This window comes from Portunus trituberculatus, chromosome 34 (assembly GCF_017591435.1).
Source record: "Portunus trituberculatus isolate SZX2019 chromosome 34, ASM1759143v1, whole genome shotgun sequence".
NCBI lineage: Eukaryota > Metazoa > Arthropoda > Malacostraca > Decapoda > Portunidae > Portunus > Portunus trituberculatus.
Window position 1 is genome coordinate 3,021,413 of NC_059288.1, and position 21,088 is coordinate 3,042,500.

Genomic DNA, 21,088 nt, shown 5'->3' on the forward strand with positions numbered 1-21,088 from the left:
CCCTTACAAGTGCCGTCTGGCTGGTGGCTGCTGCCGCGTCTTGACGAGTTATGACAAGCCTGGTTTCTTGATGCTCATAGTGTAGAATATTTACTCCTTTATTTATGCATTACATTGCATGGTGCAAACAATAAGTAATATACAGTTGAAAAATTCTATTTTTATTTCTTTGTGAATCTTCAGCATGATGGCGAGTAACATTTTGAAAAGTTAATTTGACTGCCCTGTAGCCAGTGTAACAATTACAAGTATTATTTTAGGCCAGTAACACTGATTAGCTGCTGCTTTTGGCTGCTCAATAGATCCAGGAATAATCCATTTTATTTTTATTATTTGTTGTTTTGGTTATTCATTTGCTTTGGGCTTACTGTTTTGTGTATTGTTCCGTTTAGAATGCCGTCCGCCACAACCTGTCCCTTCACAAATGTTTCATGCGTGTGGAGAACGTCAAGGGCGCAGTGTGGACTGTGGATGAAGTGGAGTTTTACAAGAGGCGACCGCAGCGCTGCGCCACTGGGTATGTTGCCCTTCCCAACCTGCACCTCTCCTTACCATGCCTGCCGCCGCCCCCCCTGGCTCCACGCCCTCTGCTCTCTGTGGTCTCTCGTGGTTAACGCTCACTGCAAGTTGGATGGAGGGAAAGAGAGCAGAGGGCGCCATCTGTATGTCTCTCCACCAGGGGCCTTATCTTATGGGCGCGTGGGTGGGCTTTTCACCTTTTTCTCTAGAGTTTTCCTTGTGCTTTGACTTTTCTCTCTTTTTCTCTAATGTCATTGTTGGTGGTCCAGAATGCGATCCGCACCAACCTCTCGCTGCACAAGTGCTTTGTGCGCTATGAGGACGACTTTGGCTCGTTCTGGATGGTAGACGACGCAGAGTTTGTGAAGCGACGCCACCTCTCCCGCGGCCGCCCCCGGAAATACGAACCCAACACCCCACCACCACTTCACCAAACCCTCCACCCAGGGCTACCGCCAAACCAAGGGGTCCCCATGGCCTTCCATGCGGCTTTCCCGACCCAGTCAGGGCCGCTCCCGCCCCCACAGTAAGCACTGCTCACTGGCTCAGCAGCAAACTGCCACGGGCGGGCGGGGACCTCTCAGATGAAAGTGTCCGCCTCCCCGCCCGCCCGCCTGCACCCCTGCTCCACCCACCACTCACACCCACTCACACCCCCTAGTCCTAATGTTCTCTCCTTCATACTTTTGAACACTGGGAACTTAACCTCACTACACCAGGGAAACTCTCACAAGTGGCAAATTGAGATTGGAGGCTTACTTGACCAGCCACTGAGTCATCGTCAAATTTGTTCACCAGGAATAAACTAAACTAAGCCTTTTTGTTGACTTTTCTTTCAGCAAAGGAGTGCTTGGGATTATAATTATTACAACAAAATATGAACAGTAGCATGTAGTGATTATTTTGAGACTAGGGACAAACAAAAGTGTAGGCACTGGTGTGTATGTAAGTTCCATTTTTATGCATACTACTTCCCTCACTTTTGATTCTCGGCTAGAATCGTGGAAATCATGGTGTAGCTAACCCGTCTGTACTCACCTCATCACCTGGGACTGTTCTCAGCCTCACACCACAGACAGTAGAGCCCTGGCCACTCCTTGTCACACCAACCAAACCTTGCCTCGTTGTGCTGCCAAATTTGGTCATTTAGCTTATCAATGCCATGGATGAGATACCCTTCATCAAATCTCTGGAGTTGATTAAAGTTTTACTCCTGAATACATACAAAGAAAGGCAGTTCCTAAAATGCTGAAAGGGTCCTTCACACAAACTTGGTTGTTCATGAGGCTGAGTTTGCAATATACAGTATTACATTACATCACCTTCAGCTGAGTGGTTTGAAGGTTCCTTGGATGTACAGCCAAGAGTTCAGAGCCTGACCACAGTGGTAGTCTTGGCTAATGTGCTGCTGCCTCTCAAGTGTGGGAGTGACTGACGATGGCTGGGTCAAGGTGCTGGAGGCTGAGTGATGCATGGAGAGGAGTAGCACAGTCACACATCACCCTGCAGAGACACGAGACACTCCATCTACTAATTAATCACTGTCATATCAGTTAAGAATGTTAATCAACTACATGTTGACTTGAGTGTACATTCATCCATCTTAACTAGTCAGCTGCTTGTGATGTCCACTTCAGCCAAGCACTGGCTCTCCTACCATCCTGGAATGACACCTGACAATGTACAAGCATTTCAAAACTATCCCCTCCTGACTCACTGAAATTTTAAAAGGAAAGAACAGCTACAGTAATGTGCCTAAAGGAAAGAACAGCTACAATAATGTGCCTAACACAAAAATATCTGGAAATTGGCATAGTTGTAATAATAATGTTAAATAAGCATCTAATGCAGGGCTCTACTGTCTCGTGTACCATAATTTGATTTATATGATTTACAAATTTGTTTCTTGCTTAACCATTGAGCTGTTATGACATGGCAGACTGTTTGGAAAAAGTCCTTCACTTTCAGCCAGTCCAGTGTTGTGCAAACTAAACACAGCATGACTAAAAAGATCTGATCTTGCAAACACTTCACACCTGGTTCTGCTTCTGCTGTTATTGGATGCATTTGAGTTTGAGATGTACAGTGCCTTCATTCCTGTGGCAGGGAGGTTGTACTAGAGTGTGGCACAGCCATCAATAATAGTGGACAACAATGAAGGCACTCCATACTAATAGCTAGCTGTGCACAAAACTGTTTTCCCTTTAGGTTATCACATTCCCCATCACTCATTCCTTGCCCTTCACATCATTGGTCTCTGGTCAGTGCTGCCAGTTGCCTCATGATGTGGACAGCAAGATCAAAACCTGTGTCATTATTTATTTTCTAAGCATGGAAACATCACATTCATGAAATCCAGTCCCTTGCAAGGCTCTGAGGCCACCCATCCTGCCCACATCCTCCCATCACCCTGGCCCATCCTACAACGCTTGTTTTCTGAACGTTTTATTTTGTATTCCTATAAGACGTGACTCCAGGAAATGCTATCTGGAAACCACAAGTGTCTGGTTGAAGAACCAGCTGACTTATTATTTCTTCCATCTTTCTTTTTTAAGTTTATCCATCTTTCTTTTTTAAGTTTATAAGATTCTATTATTTTTACTGTACATGTGTTTGCATATACAGTTATATTCCTCTACCTTTTTGTTTTATATACCCTTCTTTGACCTTTTTTATATGATTTGCAACCCTGTTCTTTTAGACTGAGCCAACAATAATAGGTTTAAGGTCTTGAACACCCAGACGCATTTGATTAAACATTCATAATACTAAATGACATAGCCTTGAAAGTATGGCGAGTGCTGGTTTTGAACTGTAGTAAAACTCCTACGTGCCATTGAGGCAGTAAGCGTTTGGGTGTTGACTGTAGCATTAGACATAACCCAATCTGCCACCTCAACCAGGAAGCAGCACCGTCTCTCCTCCAAAGAACCGCAAGTACTTTTATCTTCCCTATCTTTCTCTTTTTTCAAAATCTTCCAAGTCTTTTTGCATTTTACTCTTTATGAATTCACTTTATTATTATCTACCTTTTAATTAGTGGAATGCCAAACTGTTGCTTTTTCAGGTGTCTTTTTCCATTCTCTTTGAATTTATATATATTTATCCATACCTCTTATTGGTGTTGTGCCATTTCCTCAAATATCTCGATGTCTTGCATTTCCATCATGTCTCCTTATATGCCTGCTGTTTCTTCACATTTATCTGCTTATTCTAGCTTAGTTTTTTCCCTTCAAGTGTAGTCTGAACGCGCGCTGACAATCTGCCGAGGGAAAGGTAAGGTGAATATTATCATTATAAACATTAAGAAGAAGAATGATATAAATTAATAAGCCATAAAGTTTTTATTCTGCGATGAAGGATAACATTGGCAGTCTGTCGCCTCAGTGGTGAGTACTGCATGGTAAGTGTGTGAGCCGTCTGGAAGCTGTTGTACTGTTTTCAAAAATTTTATAATGTTTACTAATTATTATGTACTTGCATGTTTTTAAAACATTCTTAGTGTTTTTATATCTCCATATCAATAGACAGTGTACTCTTATTATTCTACCACTATTATTATCAGTACTATATTACAACATGAATGATATACAACAATAAATCTCAAACACACAAATATAATTTATCAATAACATCGAACTTGAATTAATTACTTGTCAAGATGAACACAACCCACAGCAAGATGCAAGTTGACCTGCCAGTCGACTCCAACTGTTGCCACATGTCTAACACAACCTGTACATTGCAGAGGTGTGTCCAGCAAAAGCCCCACACTGACCAGCAGCCCCACACTGTATGGCGAGGCTCTTAACGCAAGCCTACAGGTGAGATCTTGAGCCTTGTTTGTCATACACTTGTCTCAAATACTCAATTATCCAGACATTGTCTCCTAAGGTCTTGAATAGTACAGACTATCCCTGTTACAGTACCCTGCATGTCTGCTGATCGACAAACTTTGCCACCAGGCCGCCCTTGCCGATTCCAACCTGCCGATGCTGAACAGCGCTTTCAGCCACGCCTCCAGCATGGACAAGGGCAGTTCCCCCCCAATGTCCTACCACGATGCAATGCCCCGCCATGAGGAGGAGGAGGAGGCCCAGCACAGGGAAAGAGAGAGGGAGCAGGAGGAGGAGAACGAGGAAAATTTTCCCTCCCAGCTGGTGAAGCAGGAGATGACGGAGGAGGAGAGTCCAATGGAGACCCAGAGGGAATGTGAGGAGGATGCCCCCCACCCGTCCTCCCCCATGTCCCACTTCCGCCACTACTCGATGGAGGAGGACCGACCCAGGTCCCGGAGTCCCCTCCCCCCCAGCCCTGTGTCCCAGCACCCCCCACCCCCGGTGTCTCACGCGGTGCCACACGTGCCAACCACGCTGGGCATGCCACCACCGCTGCAGCTGCTGCACGAGGCTCACATGCGTCAAGGACCTCCTCTAGAAGGCTAGTGATGTAGTGACGGGCAGTGATACAAACTTCCCAGTGATTTTCAACCCATAAACAATCTTAACTCGACTGCCATCGTTGTTCAAGCGTCCGGCCGGCCATGCGAGAGCCGGCCGCCGAGAAGACTCCATTGAGATGGTTATCATCTCATCCTTATTCAGACTGTTCTTCATAATATTTTTCAATATTTGAAACTGGCTTGCACAAGTGACTTTGGAAAGCTTGAGAAAGGATGGAAGAGTGTGTTATTTTTACACTGGTGGAATTAAGCGTTCTATTAGACTTATTTTTTTCATATCAGACTAGTCTTACTTAAGGCACTGTCATCAGTCATGGCACAAGTGTTGATGTACTCCTGGTGATGGAAGGAAGCTTGTTTTGTACAGGACTAAACAAGGATGTGATTGCATACTGTAGTAAAGTAGTCATGTATGTAGAACGGCAGACACACAGTGGAACTTGCTTCACATAGTGTAGTGTAGACTAAGCGGACAGGCGGTCAAACCACCTCCTGTGTACCATTCCTAGATGGGTCTGCAAGATCCTACTGTGCTCTTCTAGCCCCTGTTTCTTGTCAACCTTTGCCCAGTGTTATGCTGCTCATGCTTGCACCTCCTGCAATCTCATTAAGGTTAAAGTGATGCAACCATTGGCACAACGTTTACACACAGTGTTCGTGGCAGTAAAATGTAATTAATTCACAAAGTAAAAAGAGGTTTCAAGTGCCATATAAAAATTTGTCTAAGAGTGAATGGAACTTGGCAAACAAACAAACAAACAAACAGGTGAAATTTGATCTCATCTCAAAGCGACATGTAGCTCTTCCATGACAATGACAGCTGAGGGGGCCAGTCTGACCGGCTGGGCCTCCCGTAGTCACCAAGGTAGACTGTTGACTATCAAGGTATTATGTATTTTACCTGCAAAGTTACAAGGTTTGTTAATGGTAATTTTAAGATTCACCATTATTTTTTATATGATGCATTTTTTTTGTGAAATGTGCTTCTTTTCTCCTCCCCTCCCCCTCCCCTGTAATGTTACAAGAGTACCCGCTGTTAGCATTTACTGTAAGTGCACAGTATTCTTCATTTTGTACTGCTGTAGTCCTGTACCTCAAGCAATCCCACCTACGTCATTATTTATTTGTAATTTATATTCTAGATTAAGTGGGGTTAGGACAGCACAGAAACAAGATCCATAGAATTATAGATACCTAGTGTAATTTTAGGGTTAAAATTACCATCCCAAACCTGATATAAAAAATGTAAAAAAAGGAGAGATCAAGTTACCCAATTTATCAAATATTAAGCTTGGAACTCAATTGTGAAACTTTCAAAACCACAAAACATGATCTAAAGTTCTAATAAAATTTGAGCATTTCCTTTTTATCTACGTGACCACAACAATCATCAACCAATAGAGCAGCGTGAATGCAAACATTGTGTGTGGGTTTGGGTGTACTTTGCAGTTTATACTAAATATACAGTTTTATACTCATGACAAATGCAATCAGGAATTTAGTTTTGAATTTTGATGAGGGACAATACAAACAACTTTTGGCATGGCTAAGCACACACACATGCACACACACACACACACACACACACACACACACACACACACACACACACACACACACAAGGAAAGCCCATGGACAGACAGAGACAGTGTTGCGTATACTCTCCCAAAAGTACATAATAGGCTTGATAAGTAGAAGCCTTGTAGAATGGACCACTGTTGTAGAATGCATTTTTTAAGATGCTAAAAAGTAATGCATGCCCATGATGGGTACTGTATTATTTTGTAGGATAGTTTTGCTGTGTTAGGGACTCAGGACTACTGTGGGGTATGTACAAAACTTTTCAGATCTTTTTACTCTGATACCTAGACGTAACTTGTTAGGTATTCCGGTGTTAACTTTATCGACTCTTAACTTTTACGACCCCCGAGCCGCCTCCTCTCTGTGGCTCCTTCCCTCTCTTGAGATTAGTGATACAAATGGTGTCGCCCCATGGTAGTTTTGCCTCCAATATTGCCATGTGTTCCTGTTATTCGCGAGTCACAAGGTAGTTGATGAGCTTCTTGTAGTACATTCCCCGTGGGTGACCAAACCCAGTCCCTAAGCAATAACTGTCAGATGTACTTATTGTGAAGAACAAATGTTGCCCACCTCCTATCTGCAGGTCCCAGCTGCTGTCACACACTGGCTCTGTGTAAGCAAACATGAGTGACTGTCTTAGAGTAACTCCCACTTTTTGCATTTTAAAAGTTGTATGAGGAAAACTGTAATGTTACCAGTGATGTTGCTTGCAGAGGGCTGGCTATGTGGAATTGGATGAGGCTCTAAATCATAGACCATAGTATACTCCATAATTAAGAATTAATGTCATATGCATCACACCCTTAACAAGCACTGTAAGTCATACCACATTTGTTCAAAGTGGAATGTGAAAGCCTTGATCATAAAGATGTGATGATAACTTCTAAAATATATGTAAATATAAAAAAAGAAAACTTGTCATGCATTGTTTAATTAAAAGCCTTTATGTATATCAGTGCTTTCAATACCAGTGTGTGTGTTATTGAGACAGAGAGCTGGGTGTAAGTTCCCCTGCACACCTCAAGCATCTCACTGGAGTGTCAGGACAGTGAAGGCTGACCACACATCACTCAAGTCTTAGTGATCAGCTTGGCTTGACATGTAGCATGTAAGTAAATTGTGATAATCAGAAGTGTTTCTCTAGGATTCAGTCCCCAGCAGTGGCCTCCCATGGTTCATTTATCCCTCCACATAAGTTTTCAGTGTTCCAACGGTACTTCAGAAGGGAACACAGCATTACTGCATCATTGCAAGCATGTTCTGAAGGAAGGGGGAGTCATGGCACAACAAGCCATCAAACATCTGGTAGAGTCACAAGAGTACTGCCACTTCTGCCAACAAGATGGTGTAAACTAGGACTGAACTTGCAATCTTTGGGCCATAGGCAACCACTTCACCACAAAGACACCAGGCCCAGGATCAGTGCCTCCCAAACTTAGAGGTGACCCTCTTGCCAGGGAAGTATTAGAGGGAAAAGATGGGATGCAAAGTTACCAGCCCACACCTAAGTTCTAAGTATTATGAAATTACTCCAAAAAGATAATTATTAAAACATCTTGTGATTATTATTAGTTTCACATTTTGCCATGTTATGCAATTCACCTATCAACTCGTCTATAATCCATATGAGGTAACCTCACAAAGTTAAGGAAGATAGGGAAAATAAGAAAAGACAGATGAATAAGAGGAAAAGAAAAAATTAACTAGAAAGAAGGAATAGAAAAATTTGAAAATGCAGTATCAATGCAACTGTTCTGTTCATGGTATTTGACATGAAATGATGGGAAGGCCACATAGAACTGACCCGCATGGAAGGTTATAAAACCATGACTGTAGCCAAGGGAACCAGACAAATATGTAGAGATAAGCTGACTTGGGTGTATACATACAGGGAAAAGACAAGCACAGCTTAATATTATTGTGCTTAGTCTTCCCTGAAGTAATTCCTCAACAAGAAGATTTTTAAATATCTATCACTCCACAATCTTCTCTCTGACTGCCAGTGTGGTTTCCATAAAGGCCACTTTGGCTTTCCTTACTGTGTTTTGGTCATCCTCTTTTATTAGAGATTTTGTTGAAACTTTTGCTGTAGCATTAGACATATCAAAAGCTTTCGACAGAGTCTGGCGCATACCTTTGATTTCTAAACTACCCTCCTATGACTTCTATTTTTCTCTATAAAACTTCATCTTAAGTTTCCTTTCTAAATGTTCTATTGCTGCTGTGGTAGACAGCCACTGTTCCTTTAAATCTATTAACAGTGGTGTTCCTCAGGGTTCTGTCCTGTCACCCACTCTCTTCCTATTATCCATTAATGATCATCTAAACCAAACTTCTTGTCCTATCCACTCCTATGTTGATGATACTACCATGCACTTTTCCACATCTTTTCATAAATGACTAATCCTTCAGGAAGTAAGCAAATCATGCAGGGATGCCCTAGAATGCCTGACTTCTAATCTCCCTAAAATTTCTGATAGGGGCAGAGCAAACTTAGTACTATTTAATATCTCAAAATATAAATTCCTCCTTCTATCAATTCAACAAAACTTACCAAACAAGTATCCCTTCTTCAATGACAGTCAACTGCCCCTCTCTTCTACATTTAACATCCTCAGTCTGTCCTTTACTTATAATCTAAAATGGAAACTTTACTTCTCATCTCTAACTAAAACAGCTTCTATGAAGTTAGGTGTTCTAAGTCATCTCTGCCAGTTTTTCTCACTCCCCAACTGCTAACTTTGTAAAAGGGACTTATCCCCCAATGTATGGAGTTTTCTTCACATGTGTTGGAGAAGAGGGGTTCCACTCATTCCAATCTTCTAGACAGGTTGGAATCAAAAGCTTTTCATTTCATCAACTCCTCTCCTTTGACTGACTGTATTTAGATTCTTTCACACTGCCACAATGTTGCATCTCTCGCTATCTTCTACTGCTATTTTCATACCATCTGTTCTAATGATCTTGCTAACTGTATTCCTCCCTTCCTTCCCCATTCTTAATGGACAAGATTTTCTTTATTTTCTCATTCCTATTTTGTCCACCTCTTTAATGCAAGAGTTAACCAGTACTCTCAACCATTCATTCCTTTCTCTGGAAAACTCTGGAATCTCCTGCCTACTTTTGTATTTCCACCTTTCTACAACTTAAATTCTTTAAAAATGGAATCTTCAATACACTTAATTATCTTCTGGCTTTGCCTGAAGCTTTTGTCTTTTTATGGGTGCAGCACCTCAGTGGCCCCTTCTATATTGTAAATTTTGCTGGCACTCTTCTTATATGGAAAATAAATAAATAAGTATAATAAATACTGTTAATACTAGGGTAGGGAGGTGGCAACTATTAATAGCTTTCTTTGATATATGTTTAATTATATTTCTAGAAAACTAACAATGTAGCAGATCACTTAAATCTACATTGAGAGAGCAAGATAATGGCAAAGATGAAACTGTAAATGTTGTAATGGAAAACAGGAAGGATGATGTAAAGCAATGGCGGACTTACCATTATGCAAGACTATGTGGTTGGCTAGGGCCCTGAGTTTCTGGGAGCCCCATGAAATTCCTCAAACACTTATGGTTAATAGAGGTTTTATTATTTACAGACATTATTTATACTTTTGATTAAAATCCATTTGCTAAAATGTCAGCAGAATGATTGTCCTACTAAGTGTGTCTCGGGGCCTCCTATGGATGTACAGGTAACTCTCAATTTACGCGATAGATGCATTCCAAGATGCATCGCATACAGTAAGGTCCCGGGTTACGTCGGTCTCGAGTTACGTCAAACTCGCACTTAGGTCAGTCCACTATAAGGCAATTTAAGATTTAAAAAATTGAAAATTTATAAATCATAAAGCGCGGGGTTTATTGTTATTGTTGGCCGCCAGGCGTCACTAGTGGTTATCCGCCACACCGCCCACCTCATGCTTGAATACAATAACACTCTACGTACCTCAGTTCCACCACACCGTCGCCCCTGGCAAGAGTGTTCCTACATCTGCGTTTGCTGACTATCTTAGTATCTTGCTCAATGGCACCAAAAAGAAAACTCCTGAGTGATAGCAGTGATGCTAAGAAAAGGAAAACCATTACGCTACAAGAAAAAGTGGACATAATTAAAAGACATGAGAAGGGAGGCAGCAGCTGTGTGTAAGGGAGTGAAGAAGAAAATGGGAAGCCCGTTACCATGACAACGGGGAGGTTGACGACCTTGAGGGCTCACGCACCTATCACAACAATAACAACTCCGGAGCCTTCGCCTGGGCCACACGACACTTGCAGCTGACTTGCACCGTCTGTGCCTGTCTGCTGATCCTTATTGCCCTTTCCTATTGCATTTCCTGCTCCGCTGCCCACGCTTCTACTCCCACCGCACTGCACTCGCTCCCAGCTGTCCGCTCTGGGCATCACAACATTCGACCTGCCCACCCTCCTGGTGGCCTCAGGCGTCCACCCGTCTGGCAACATGCAGTCCTTCGCGTTCGCGGCCCTAATCAACAACAAAAACAAGCTTGTGTTTCATATTCCTACATACTTGTAAATAATATAACAATATAACCTTTTACTTATATAACGCTTCTACTCCTACCGCACTCCACAAAGCTCCCAGCTGTCCGCCCTGGGCGTCACAACATTCGACCTGCCCACCCTCCTGGCGGCCTCAGGCCGCCCCTCTCGGCAACTTGCAGTCCTTCGCGTTCGCGGCCCTAATCAATATATTCCTACATAGTTGTAAATAATATACCAATATAACAATATAACCTTTTACTTACCTGAATAACCATAAAAAATGATTGGTTGAAAACTCGATAATATGCTTTGAAAGTACAAAAACTCGAGTTACGTACAAAATCGACTTACGTCATGTTTCAGGAATGTAACACTGACGTAACTCGGGACCTTACTGTATATCAAAATTCACGTAAAACAAACATGTAATTCTCATAAGAAACAATAGATAATAGGGGGATGCTGGCAGCTTCTAGGCAGCAAAGTGGTGGTGCGGCATCACAGCGGTAGTGGTAGTGTACAGGAAGGCCTCAAATTCCATGGCCCTCGCCAGCGCCTGCTGTACATCTGCTGGGTGCGCCTGCTTCATGTAGATTTACACCTGCTGATTCTCCAGTGCGTCTACGAAAGCATCCCAAGACAGTACCGTCACCATCTCTTCTGGGGCTACTGGGTACGCATGATACACCAGCGACTCCACCGCCTGAGCTAGCTGTGGAAGAGACTCACCCTGCTGACGTGTTCTGCCCTTCAGCTGCTCCCTGTACACCTCGGCTTGGAACACACTTCCAAAGCGCCTCCTTAACACCTCAGCCACCGTGGTGTATGTTGATCATTGGCTCACCATCACGTGTGCCAGAATCTCCAGCGCTGGCCCGCGCAGACTGACCATGAGTTGTAGTGCTTTTTCCTGGTCACCCCATCCCTGTCCTTGAGCAAGCAGCTCAAACTGTGCCTGGTATGCCTCCCAGGCCACCTGCCCGCCAAACTCAGCCGGTTTGCGCTGGACAGAAGTTCCTCCTACATACCAGGCGGATCCAGCAACAGACAGTGGTGGTGGAGATTGTGGCGGGGTGATAGCTTCGTCTTCAGGTGCAGGTGTGTACCACAGGTGTGTCGACTGTGTCCTACTGCCACAACAGCCGACATCACCAGATTCCAAAGATGTGTAGGGACGGCCCTGTCCTGCTGGCTCAGGACACTCAGACTGTCCCCACACGCCAAGAGACTGCTTCTCCAGGGAGCGCCACAGTCTCGTCACCTCCTCCCGCACTTCCTCCACCTTGGTCTCGACAACTTCAGTGCGTCCCTCGCACTGCTGTCTCACTGCTACCAGTTCCTCCTTGAACTCTTCCATCAGGTCTTGGCGCAGCCTCTTGCTGTGTTCCACAATGAACTGTTTTGCCTCCCCGACGGCAGTTAGTTGTTGTTGTTTTATTTTTTCCAGTACGATGACTGGATGGGCTTGAAGGAGCCCTACTAAGGTTGGGGTTGAAACCCAGGCTTTTTGTGAATGTAAGAGCGTCAAAGATAGGCAGGACCACAGCTAACCTAAAAACGAGATGTCATGAGACAAACCACAGCTAGGAGTGCCCTATCTTCGAGACTGCCTACGGCGGAGGTGTGTCTTGCACTAATTGAATAAGTGCTGGCAATGGTGTGTTGGCAACCAATCTGGCTGCAGTCGTGGCAGCTGTGTCAGTGTATATGTCATGGTTTGTATTCCGTATGTGTGAGGTTGCAGGACATTCCAGGAGGTAGTGGAGGAGTGGGAGGTTGGACTGGGTCTCGCAGTGGGCGCAGATGTGTTCCTGACCTAGGATTTCTGCTGCTGTGTGTTGGCCCAAGCGAAGTCGGTGCAGGTCGACTCGTATGCTAGGGTGCAGTGAGGCTGGGAGTGAAAGCTGTTTGTAGTTGGTCGCCTCTTGGTACCAACGGGCTGATCGTGACCCACTGGCCACTTCGGCAGTGTGTAGTGTTTGTGCATGCTCTCGCATGTTTCGTCGCAACATTGACTTCACTTGGGCTAGGCTAGGTGGTATGTGAACCTCTGGTTGTGGGCGGGAGGAGGCCAAGCGGGCAGCTTTGTCGGCTTCCTCGTTGCCTTTGATGTCGGCGTGTCCCGGCACCCAGCAGAGGGTGATGGTCATGTCCTGTGCTTGCAGTTGTTGTGCTGTGTGGAGGATTCGTGTTATGAGTTTGATGTTGTCCATGGCTTGGAACTTCTGGAGAGACTGTAGTGCTGCCTTGGAGTCTGTGGCTATGAGGATGCTTTGAGGCTGAGTCTCGAGGGCGAACTCCAGGGCGCCCCAGATGGCTACAAGCTCCGTCTGTAAGGATGAAGCCCCGTCTGACACTCGCCACTGTCGTGTTACGTTCCCACAGACAAAGGCAGCTCCAGCAGCACCGGTGTCCTGATCCACTGACCCGTCGGTGTAGATTGTGATGGCATGTGCTTCAGACAGGGGCAGGAGTTTGTCAAGGCACTCAGCCCGAACTAGCCCGAAGCACGTGTGGTGAGTAGCTTGACTTGCTGTGTTGGAGTCAGTCGTGGATGGTGGTGGGCAGTGGTGGGCGCCATGGGTGGGAAGGCGCGAAGGTTGGGTGTGGGGCGTCTTCTCCCTTTTCCCTGATGGTTTCCAGGATGTCAGCCTCCCTCAGGGCAGCAGCAGCATCCCGGGCCCAGGTCTTCTTGGTGAAAAGGGCTGGGTCGCGTTCTGCAGCTGCGAAGACTCTTGCTGGTGGGATGAAGGGTCGGGGTGAATGGGACATCTTTACTATAAGCTCGGCGGTGATGGCCTTTATTCTCTCCCCTATGGCTGGAAGGTGTGTCTCCGCTCTGAGGTTGAGAACTTTCGTCCACAGCGGGGCGGACAGTATCAACCGTAAGGACCTGTTTTGTAGTCTCTCGAGCTTATTGAAGTTGGCAGTCGAGGCAAGGATAAGGCAGGGTGCGGAGTAGTCAATGATAGACCGGATAGCATGTGTAGAAAACTTTCCTGACCGCATGGCTGGCCCCGTCGCTTCGTCGCGTCAAGGAATGGAGGATGTTCGTTCTGGCCTCTACCCGGTCTTCTAGCATTTGAACATGCTCGCGCATCCGGAGGTTGCTATCTAGCCATACTCCCAGATACTGGTGGTTGTCGACCCAATCTATGTTGACTCCTGCCGTGGTGAGGGGTCTGGCAGGCTTCCGGCCTTCAAAAGCCATGGCCTTGGTTTTAGCTAGGTTGAGTTTGAGGCCCAGCTCTCTGCATTTTCTGTCTAGTAGGATCAGACTCCTTTGTGCAGCGTGTTGGTGCCTCATCCGAGAAGAGATGCACCGTTGGGGAGTTGGAGAGTGAGGAGATCTTCCACGAGGACGTTGAAGAGAAAAGGCGATAACACGCTACCTTGAGGCGTTCCGTGCTTGTGGTGGTGGAACGTTGAGTGCTGGCCTTGAAACCTGACCCTCGCCTGTCTCCCTGTCAGGAAGTCCTTTATCCACGAGAGGAGGCGTCCTTGGACTCCCTTGGCTGCCAACAGGTGGAGAATGACAGTCTCGTTTGCTAGCTCGAATGCCTTCTCCAGATCTAGGAAGACTGCCGTTGTCTTCCCATTGCTAGCTATGGTGAGGAGGGTCGTTAGGCACTCTGCAGTCAACGTTCCTCTCGTGTAGGCGTACACGGAGGGATGCAGAGGCCCGGTGACCCATTGTAGACGTTGCAGGACTATCCTCTCCATGGTCTTGGCAGCGCAGCTTAGCAGGGATATGGGGCGGAAGCTTCCGGGTTCTTTGGGCTTGGGTATGGGGACGATGTCTGCGGTTTTCCATCTGGCGGGCAGTCGAGCTGCGTTCCATGAGGCGTTGAGGAGGTGAAGGAGGGCTTCATGTCCAGCTTGGGCCGCGTGGCGGATCATTGAGTGGGTGATGCCGTCCTCTCCTGGACAGGTGTCGCTACTGTTTGTTTTTAGCGGCCTGGTGAGCTCATGGGGGACGAAGGGGTGTCGGTGGCGTGTTCCTCCTCACAGGCACTGGTGATATGTTCCTCCCTGTCTGGCTTTGCATGTGCAAAGACCTCCTCTATGTTCAGGTTTCCTCTTGTGGGGTTGTAAATGTTGTAGACATCCAGGTGGGTGTTCTGAAGGGTCAGGGACACCGCCAGGATGTCGATTCCATCACCACAGAAAGCACCTCGATGGAGGTGCAGGGGACGGTGTTTCTCACTAGGATGGCTATGCCTTGTGAGGTTCCTTGAATCCTTGGAATGGAGAAGGTCTTGTATCCTCATAGGGAAACAGGCTTTTCTTCAGGGGCGAGTGTCTCTTAGAGTAGAAATATGTCCACGCCTTCTCCTTTTGCCGCTTCGTCTAGGAGGTTCCGCTTGTTTCTTGCGCCCTGGACGTTCCACTATAAGTTGTAGAGGTTCCGGGACACTCGTGGCTGCAGTGTGTTCACTTCTTGGTGTGTTTGTGCTTCTTGCACTTCTTCTGCCCCTTGTGTTTGATCTTGAAACTTACTGTCGTTTTGGGGGAGGTGGCTGTGGTCTCCGAGGCAGGGGTCGATGGTGTTGGCATGCTGTGACTGATGGGTGTTGGCGTGAGAGCGGGGGTTGGAGGTGCCTGGCTGACTGCGGCTTGAACTTGCGCAGGTTGCTGTGTTGCGGCTGATGTCTGGGAAGCCATGGCTTGCTGGAAGGTGTGTGTTGTTGATGGGGTCTGGGGGGTATTGGTTGTAGGCTGGTGTGTGAGAGGGACTGGGTCGGCGGTCGGCTGGAGGACCCGGGCCACGAGTGAATCGACTGCTGTGTCCAGAGCTTGAGGTCCAGAGTCGTCCTTGACAATCTTAGCGATTGAGACAATGAGTCCACTCAGCAGGTTCTTCAGGGCTGATGCTGTCAATGTCACTGTTGGTTCCTGAGGCTGGGTGTGCTGTGGTGCTTGGGGTCGAGGGCTGTGGTGGAGGACTGGGTGAGTCTGGTTCGAGGCCACAGGTTGCAGTGCCGGGAATTCTTCTGGAGAGAGAGAGGCAAGGGTGCCGGTGCAGTCCTCTGGCTTCCCCATACAAAGGTGCCTGGCGGAGCTTCGCAGTGAGTGTCAATCCACCTTGCTTGGCCCTCCATGGCCTTCTCCACTCTTGAGCGGCAGGCTTGGGCACGACTTGTTCCAGGCGTGGCGATTTCCTTGGCAGTTGGGGCACTTGGACGTGGTTTCTTGCTTCGCCTTGTATTTCTCTAGGCACTCTTGTGTGTTGTGGCTTTCGCTGCAGATGCCGCACCGAACTGCATTTTTGCACTGGGAGATACCGTGACCGAAAGCCCGACAGTTGTAACAACGTAGGGGTTCCTTGGAGAAGGGGCGGATGTAGAATACTCCCCAAATCCCTAGATCCAGTTTCCCTGGGAGCAGTCCCTCGTGCTCTATCTCCATCTGTCTTGTGGCAATGACATGTTTGCCGCGTCTGCAGCGGAAGGCGGACAGCATGTTGGGCTGTCTTGTCAAAAGGTCGAGTGGGAGACCGTGCAGAAAGCCCATGACCACTCCCTTTGTCACTTTCAGACTTGGGTCGGTGAGTCGCTGGAGCTTCACTGGTTTTCCGTGTAGGGACGTCAGGTTGGATAGTACCGCAGTAGTCTCCTCGTCTTTGGGATGGATTATGAAGAAACCCTCCCTCCCTGGCCTGGTGCTGAAGGAGAGAGTCAATTCGTCTTGAAGGGTCTCCACTACCTCATAGGCTGACCAATCCCTGTTCGGGGAGATTCTGAAAGCCACTCCTGGAAGTGTGGCACGTGGAGCCAGGACGAGAGCAGGGAAGCGGCGGGGAGCGTTGTTGCGGTGTTGGAGGCTGGGGTTTGCGGCATGAGCATTCGATGGAGTGTTGTCGGAGACTTGGCTGGGCGTTGTCGTGGCGTGGGGCGGCTGGGCTGGGTTTCCTGCCTTCATCTCTTGTCCTTCCTTCTTCTTTTGCTTTCCTTTTCTCCCTTCACTGTCCATTCTTTGTCGGTGGGTTCGTCAGGGGTGGTCGAAACTGTTGATAGCACATGGAGCTTGCAAGGAGGTGAGGTCTCCTCTACGTCAGAGTCGGATTCAGGGTGGATTCTTTTGTTCCTGTCCTCTTCAATCGCAGGCAGAGACGGCCAGCTTAAATATCCCCCCCTTCATGCAACACTGCGATTGGCTTGCCTATGGGCCAATCACTGCTATTTTATCCACCTGTGTGTCTATCATTTCTGGGACTCTACTTCTTGTCTCTCTTACAATACCATCTCACTCCAACTTCACTACTTATATATATATATATATATATATATATATATATATATATATATATATATATATATATATATATATATATATATATATATATATATATATATATATATATATATATATATATATATATATATATATATATATATATATACACACACACACACACACACACACACACACACCTGGTAGCTCAGTGGTTAGAGTGTTGGCTTCACAAACCAGAGGACCGGGGTTCGATTCCCCAGCCGGGTGGAGATATTTGGGTGTGTCTCCTTTCACGTGTAGCCCCTGTTCACCTAGCAGTGAGTAGGTACGGGATGTAAATCGAGGAGTTGTGACCTTGTTGTCCCAGTGTGTGGTATGTGCCTGGTCTCAGGCCTATCCAAAGATCGGAAATAATGAGCTCTGAGCTCGTTCCATAGGGTAACGTCTGGCTGTCTCGTCAGAGACTGCAGCAGATCAAACAGTGAAGCACAGAAAGAACTCAAGTATTGTCCGTCTGTGTGTGCCCACACCTGCAGTGATCCTTGTGTGTATATTGCATAATTAAATTAAATTCAGCATGCCCCAAAATTAGTAAATTATCAGATATCAATAGAACTTGTAATTCTCTGTTTCCAGAAGAGGTGAAACACGTGAAGCAGTGTCAAAGGGTTATTTGGATACCATATCATAATAGTGATAGCCGGTCATCACCTCTCCAGTCTCAACAATCAACAGTGTGTGTTGCCATGAGTGGTAGAGTGTTGTAAGGAGTGTTTTCCCCAGCCAGGCTCTGGGCCAAGGCATGTCTTCTGATCAGTCTTGTACCTTTGTAACTTTTGATGAGACTGACATGGGATATGAACATGTTTGTGTGACTGAAAATTTGGTGACTAACATGTGCGCTTGATTAATTGACAACACCAATTTCTTAATATCAGACAAAAAGGGGCAGGATTACAGACATTTTTCCATAAATGTCAGGGAAATGGTACACCAACTTTCTTGTGTGTAAGCCTTGATCATGCAATACATATCTCTATTGCAGCTGAAAAAACCCATAATGAAGTAACCTGGCTGAGAGATTATTCATTACAAAACACTAAATGATTAGAGAGAGTGGTATTAATATTTACTGTAAGAAGCTATGTACAGATAATGAATAAGCTTTCTTTGTTAGCAGAACCTAGTTGTATCCTCTAAGTATTTAACAAATTTTAGAATGTAGCTATTATGATGATCCACTTTGAGGCTAGATAAACCTAACACAGAATGGAACATATTTTTTGCGTTTCATTCACATATTGCAGAGGAGACAGAACGCAGTGGGTCTTGTAGCACTGGCCTCACAACGCCCCACCTCTGGCTTGACTGCACCCTACTCCTACCCCCTCATCACCTCCCATGCCTGGCACAACCCGCACCCGACACCTGCACCCTTCCACACCCATCACAATGCTGCTGGTGAATGAAGTTTACTTCTCATAAATATAGAAGCCCATGACTAAGATAACTGTTAGTGTTCATTCATACACTATTTGTGTGTGTACTCATCATAGAAAAGTCATGCTGCATTAATTGTATAAGGTTTATGAGGATGTTGTAATCATGTTTATGAAGTTTATAAGGGTATAAGGGTAGTATCTAGGAACCTATCTTTCTGGTGCCTTGTTCCTTCTTGCAGCATATCTCATGAGATGATCATGTCTCTCCCTCTGATTCTGCTCAAGCTTCTACTAACACTCTTTCTGACCTCAAACTATATGGCTTCCTTTATCTCTTTACATGTCAGGACAGCAAATACAAGGAAAGAGGTGTTGGAAATAACTTTTACAGATGAAAGCAGCAGTTTTTCCCACATTGCTGTTTGAGAGAGAATTGCCAGTGGTCACAGTGCTTTGTTTCTGATGCACTCTGCTGTATGCTGACTTCTGAGGACTGACAACACAGTGTTCAAGCAAACTCTTCCTAGTCTAGAAACAATTAATTTATTTAAGAATTGATTTTATATTGTGACTTTCCTCTAATAATGAAACCAAAAGCATATTTTTTGTAGTTGTTGAAATGTTTATAAAAAAAAGTTAATTCAGTGTTGTTAATTAGTCTGATAGAAACTTTTAACATTGAGATAGTGCATTGATATTAGATATCATATTTGTTTAAATTAAGACAAGTTATAATGAAATAATGTTGTTAGATGTTAGCAGATATGTAGAGGCTATAGTACTGCATGTACTCTAGGTGTGGAAGATACCATTATTGTCTGCATTCCATTTGTGCATTATTTATCAGGTGGAGGAAGGTGGGAGACAGGTGGAGGAAGGTGGGAGACATGTGGAGGTCCAGTGGGTCAGTGGACACAGAAGCTGCTTTGAGGCTCATTTGCAGCAGCAACATGCCTTCACACCCTCTGCCTGAGACTCTCCTAGAAGCTTTCTGGCCCTCTGAAAGGCTTGCACTTAAGGGCAAGGGGTGCCACAAGCTCCTTAGACACTCTGCTGTTTTTTCTGTGTTCACATGAGGCTGCTGAGCCTCTTCCCTACTCTTCAGAAGGTTCTGTCTTGTACCTCTCCACAAACACTTTCCTTTCTTAGCTTATCTAGTATATAAACTTTTAATCTTTTTAGAGCTTGTCTTGTCTCCCTCTTTCCTTAAAATTCAGATCAATTATTCTTCTGCCCAGATACTGCTTTGTGCATTCCACTACACACAGGTTGGCAGAACTGACGTGTACAGAATTAAAATAAAAATCCCAAAGATGTAACAATATATTTTGTAGAATAACTGATGTCCTGAAGCAACTGTCAATGAGACACTAAGCTATGAGATGTACTAAAAAAAGAACAATAAAGATTCCAAAAGCATAATTATTCATCAAGAAAATGCAAAATATGATGAAGTTGGTTGAGAAGAATGGAAAAAGATTATCAAATCAGTGAACAATCATTTCAGGACTTGTGGAGTGCAGAGAAGGAGCTGCCAAGGAAGGACTACAATGGAGTGATGCATGGAAACAAAGATCTTATGGATTTTTTTGTAACTGTAGAGAAGGAGGATGTGGTCGTCCTAACTGATGCTGCCAGGGAATCCAAGGTGGTGTTAACCATCATCAACAGTATTGGACATGTGAGCCCCACACACTATAGGTGAGTTGCATCATGTACAGGAAGAGGGAGATAACTAATATGTGCACCTGACCAGCTCACAACGCACACCTGTACTCAGATGTATCTATACCCAAAATGATGACCATTGGGAACAGTGCATGAACTCCTTTTAATTCTTTCTTACTTCACCATCCTACACACCATAATCTCCACTGCTCATCACACACACTCTACCTTGGTTAGTGAAGGGAGTCCATGTGATCTAGCTCTATCATTATTATAAATGATTAATTAATTGTAAGGAACCATCATTGCTTCACAACACTCTCTCTTCAAAACAGATGCATCTCAAGATCAGGATAAAGCAAGGCCAAGGAATACTCACTGAATTAGGTTAGGACTCCCTCTGCCTGCATAGGACTCAACACCTCTGCTTCCTCCTCCTTCAGGGCAGGGAAAGACATCCTCCAGTCGGTGTTGTTGTATCCTGCAGGAGAAAGAAAAAGGTAAGTTAGACTGATTGATTGATTGATAGATAGGATGAGCAGCTGATAGATAGATAGATAGATATGAAGAATGATATAACATAGATACAGAAGGGCAGACAAATAGAGATAGATAGATAGATTGACTGACTAAAGGCATCACAACATTGGATCACATGGGGCCTTATT

The 21,088-nt window shown here is 45.3% G+C and overlaps 1 protein-coding gene and 1 long non-coding RNA gene across 24 annotated transcripts in view; one reads left to right on the forward strand and one right to left on the reverse strand.

Annotated features, from left to right (window-relative positions):
- LOC123512842 (forkhead box protein P1-like) overlaps window positions 1-7,481 on the forward strand; it is a 697,058-nt gene extending 689,577 nt beyond the window's left edge. For 17 of the 22 annotated variants that reach the window (XM_045269468.1, XM_045269471.1, XM_045269459.1 and 14 more), the window contains 3 exons: window positions 789-1,045; window positions 4,268-4,343; window positions 4,446-7,481. In XM_045269468.1, coding sequence (XP_045125403.1) covers window positions 789-1,045; window positions 4,268-4,343; window positions 4,446-4,964 — 852 coding nt within the window. In that variant the 3' untranslated portion in view covers window positions 4,965-7,481. Of the gene's footprint in view, window positions 1-392; window positions 518-788; window positions 1,046-4,267; window positions 4,344-4,445 lie in introns of those variants that run through there. The other 5 variants (XM_045269467.1, XM_045269474.1, XM_045269464.1 and 2 more) reach the window with 4 other exon arrangements.
- Window positions 1,714-21,088, reverse strand: part of LOC123512844 — a 24,017-nt gene continuing 4,642 nt past the window's right edge. Inside the window, exons 2-4 of one of the 2 annotated variants that reach the window (XR_006677207.1) lie at window positions 20,800-20,901; window positions 3,632-3,781; window positions 1,714-2,022 (exon numbers count right to left, since the gene is read on the reverse strand). This is a non-coding gene — a long non-coding RNA (uncharacterized LOC123512844). Of the gene's footprint in view, window positions 2,181-3,631; window positions 3,782-20,799; window positions 20,902-21,088 lie in introns of both variants that reach the window. The other variant, XR_006677208.1, reaches the window with a different exon arrangement.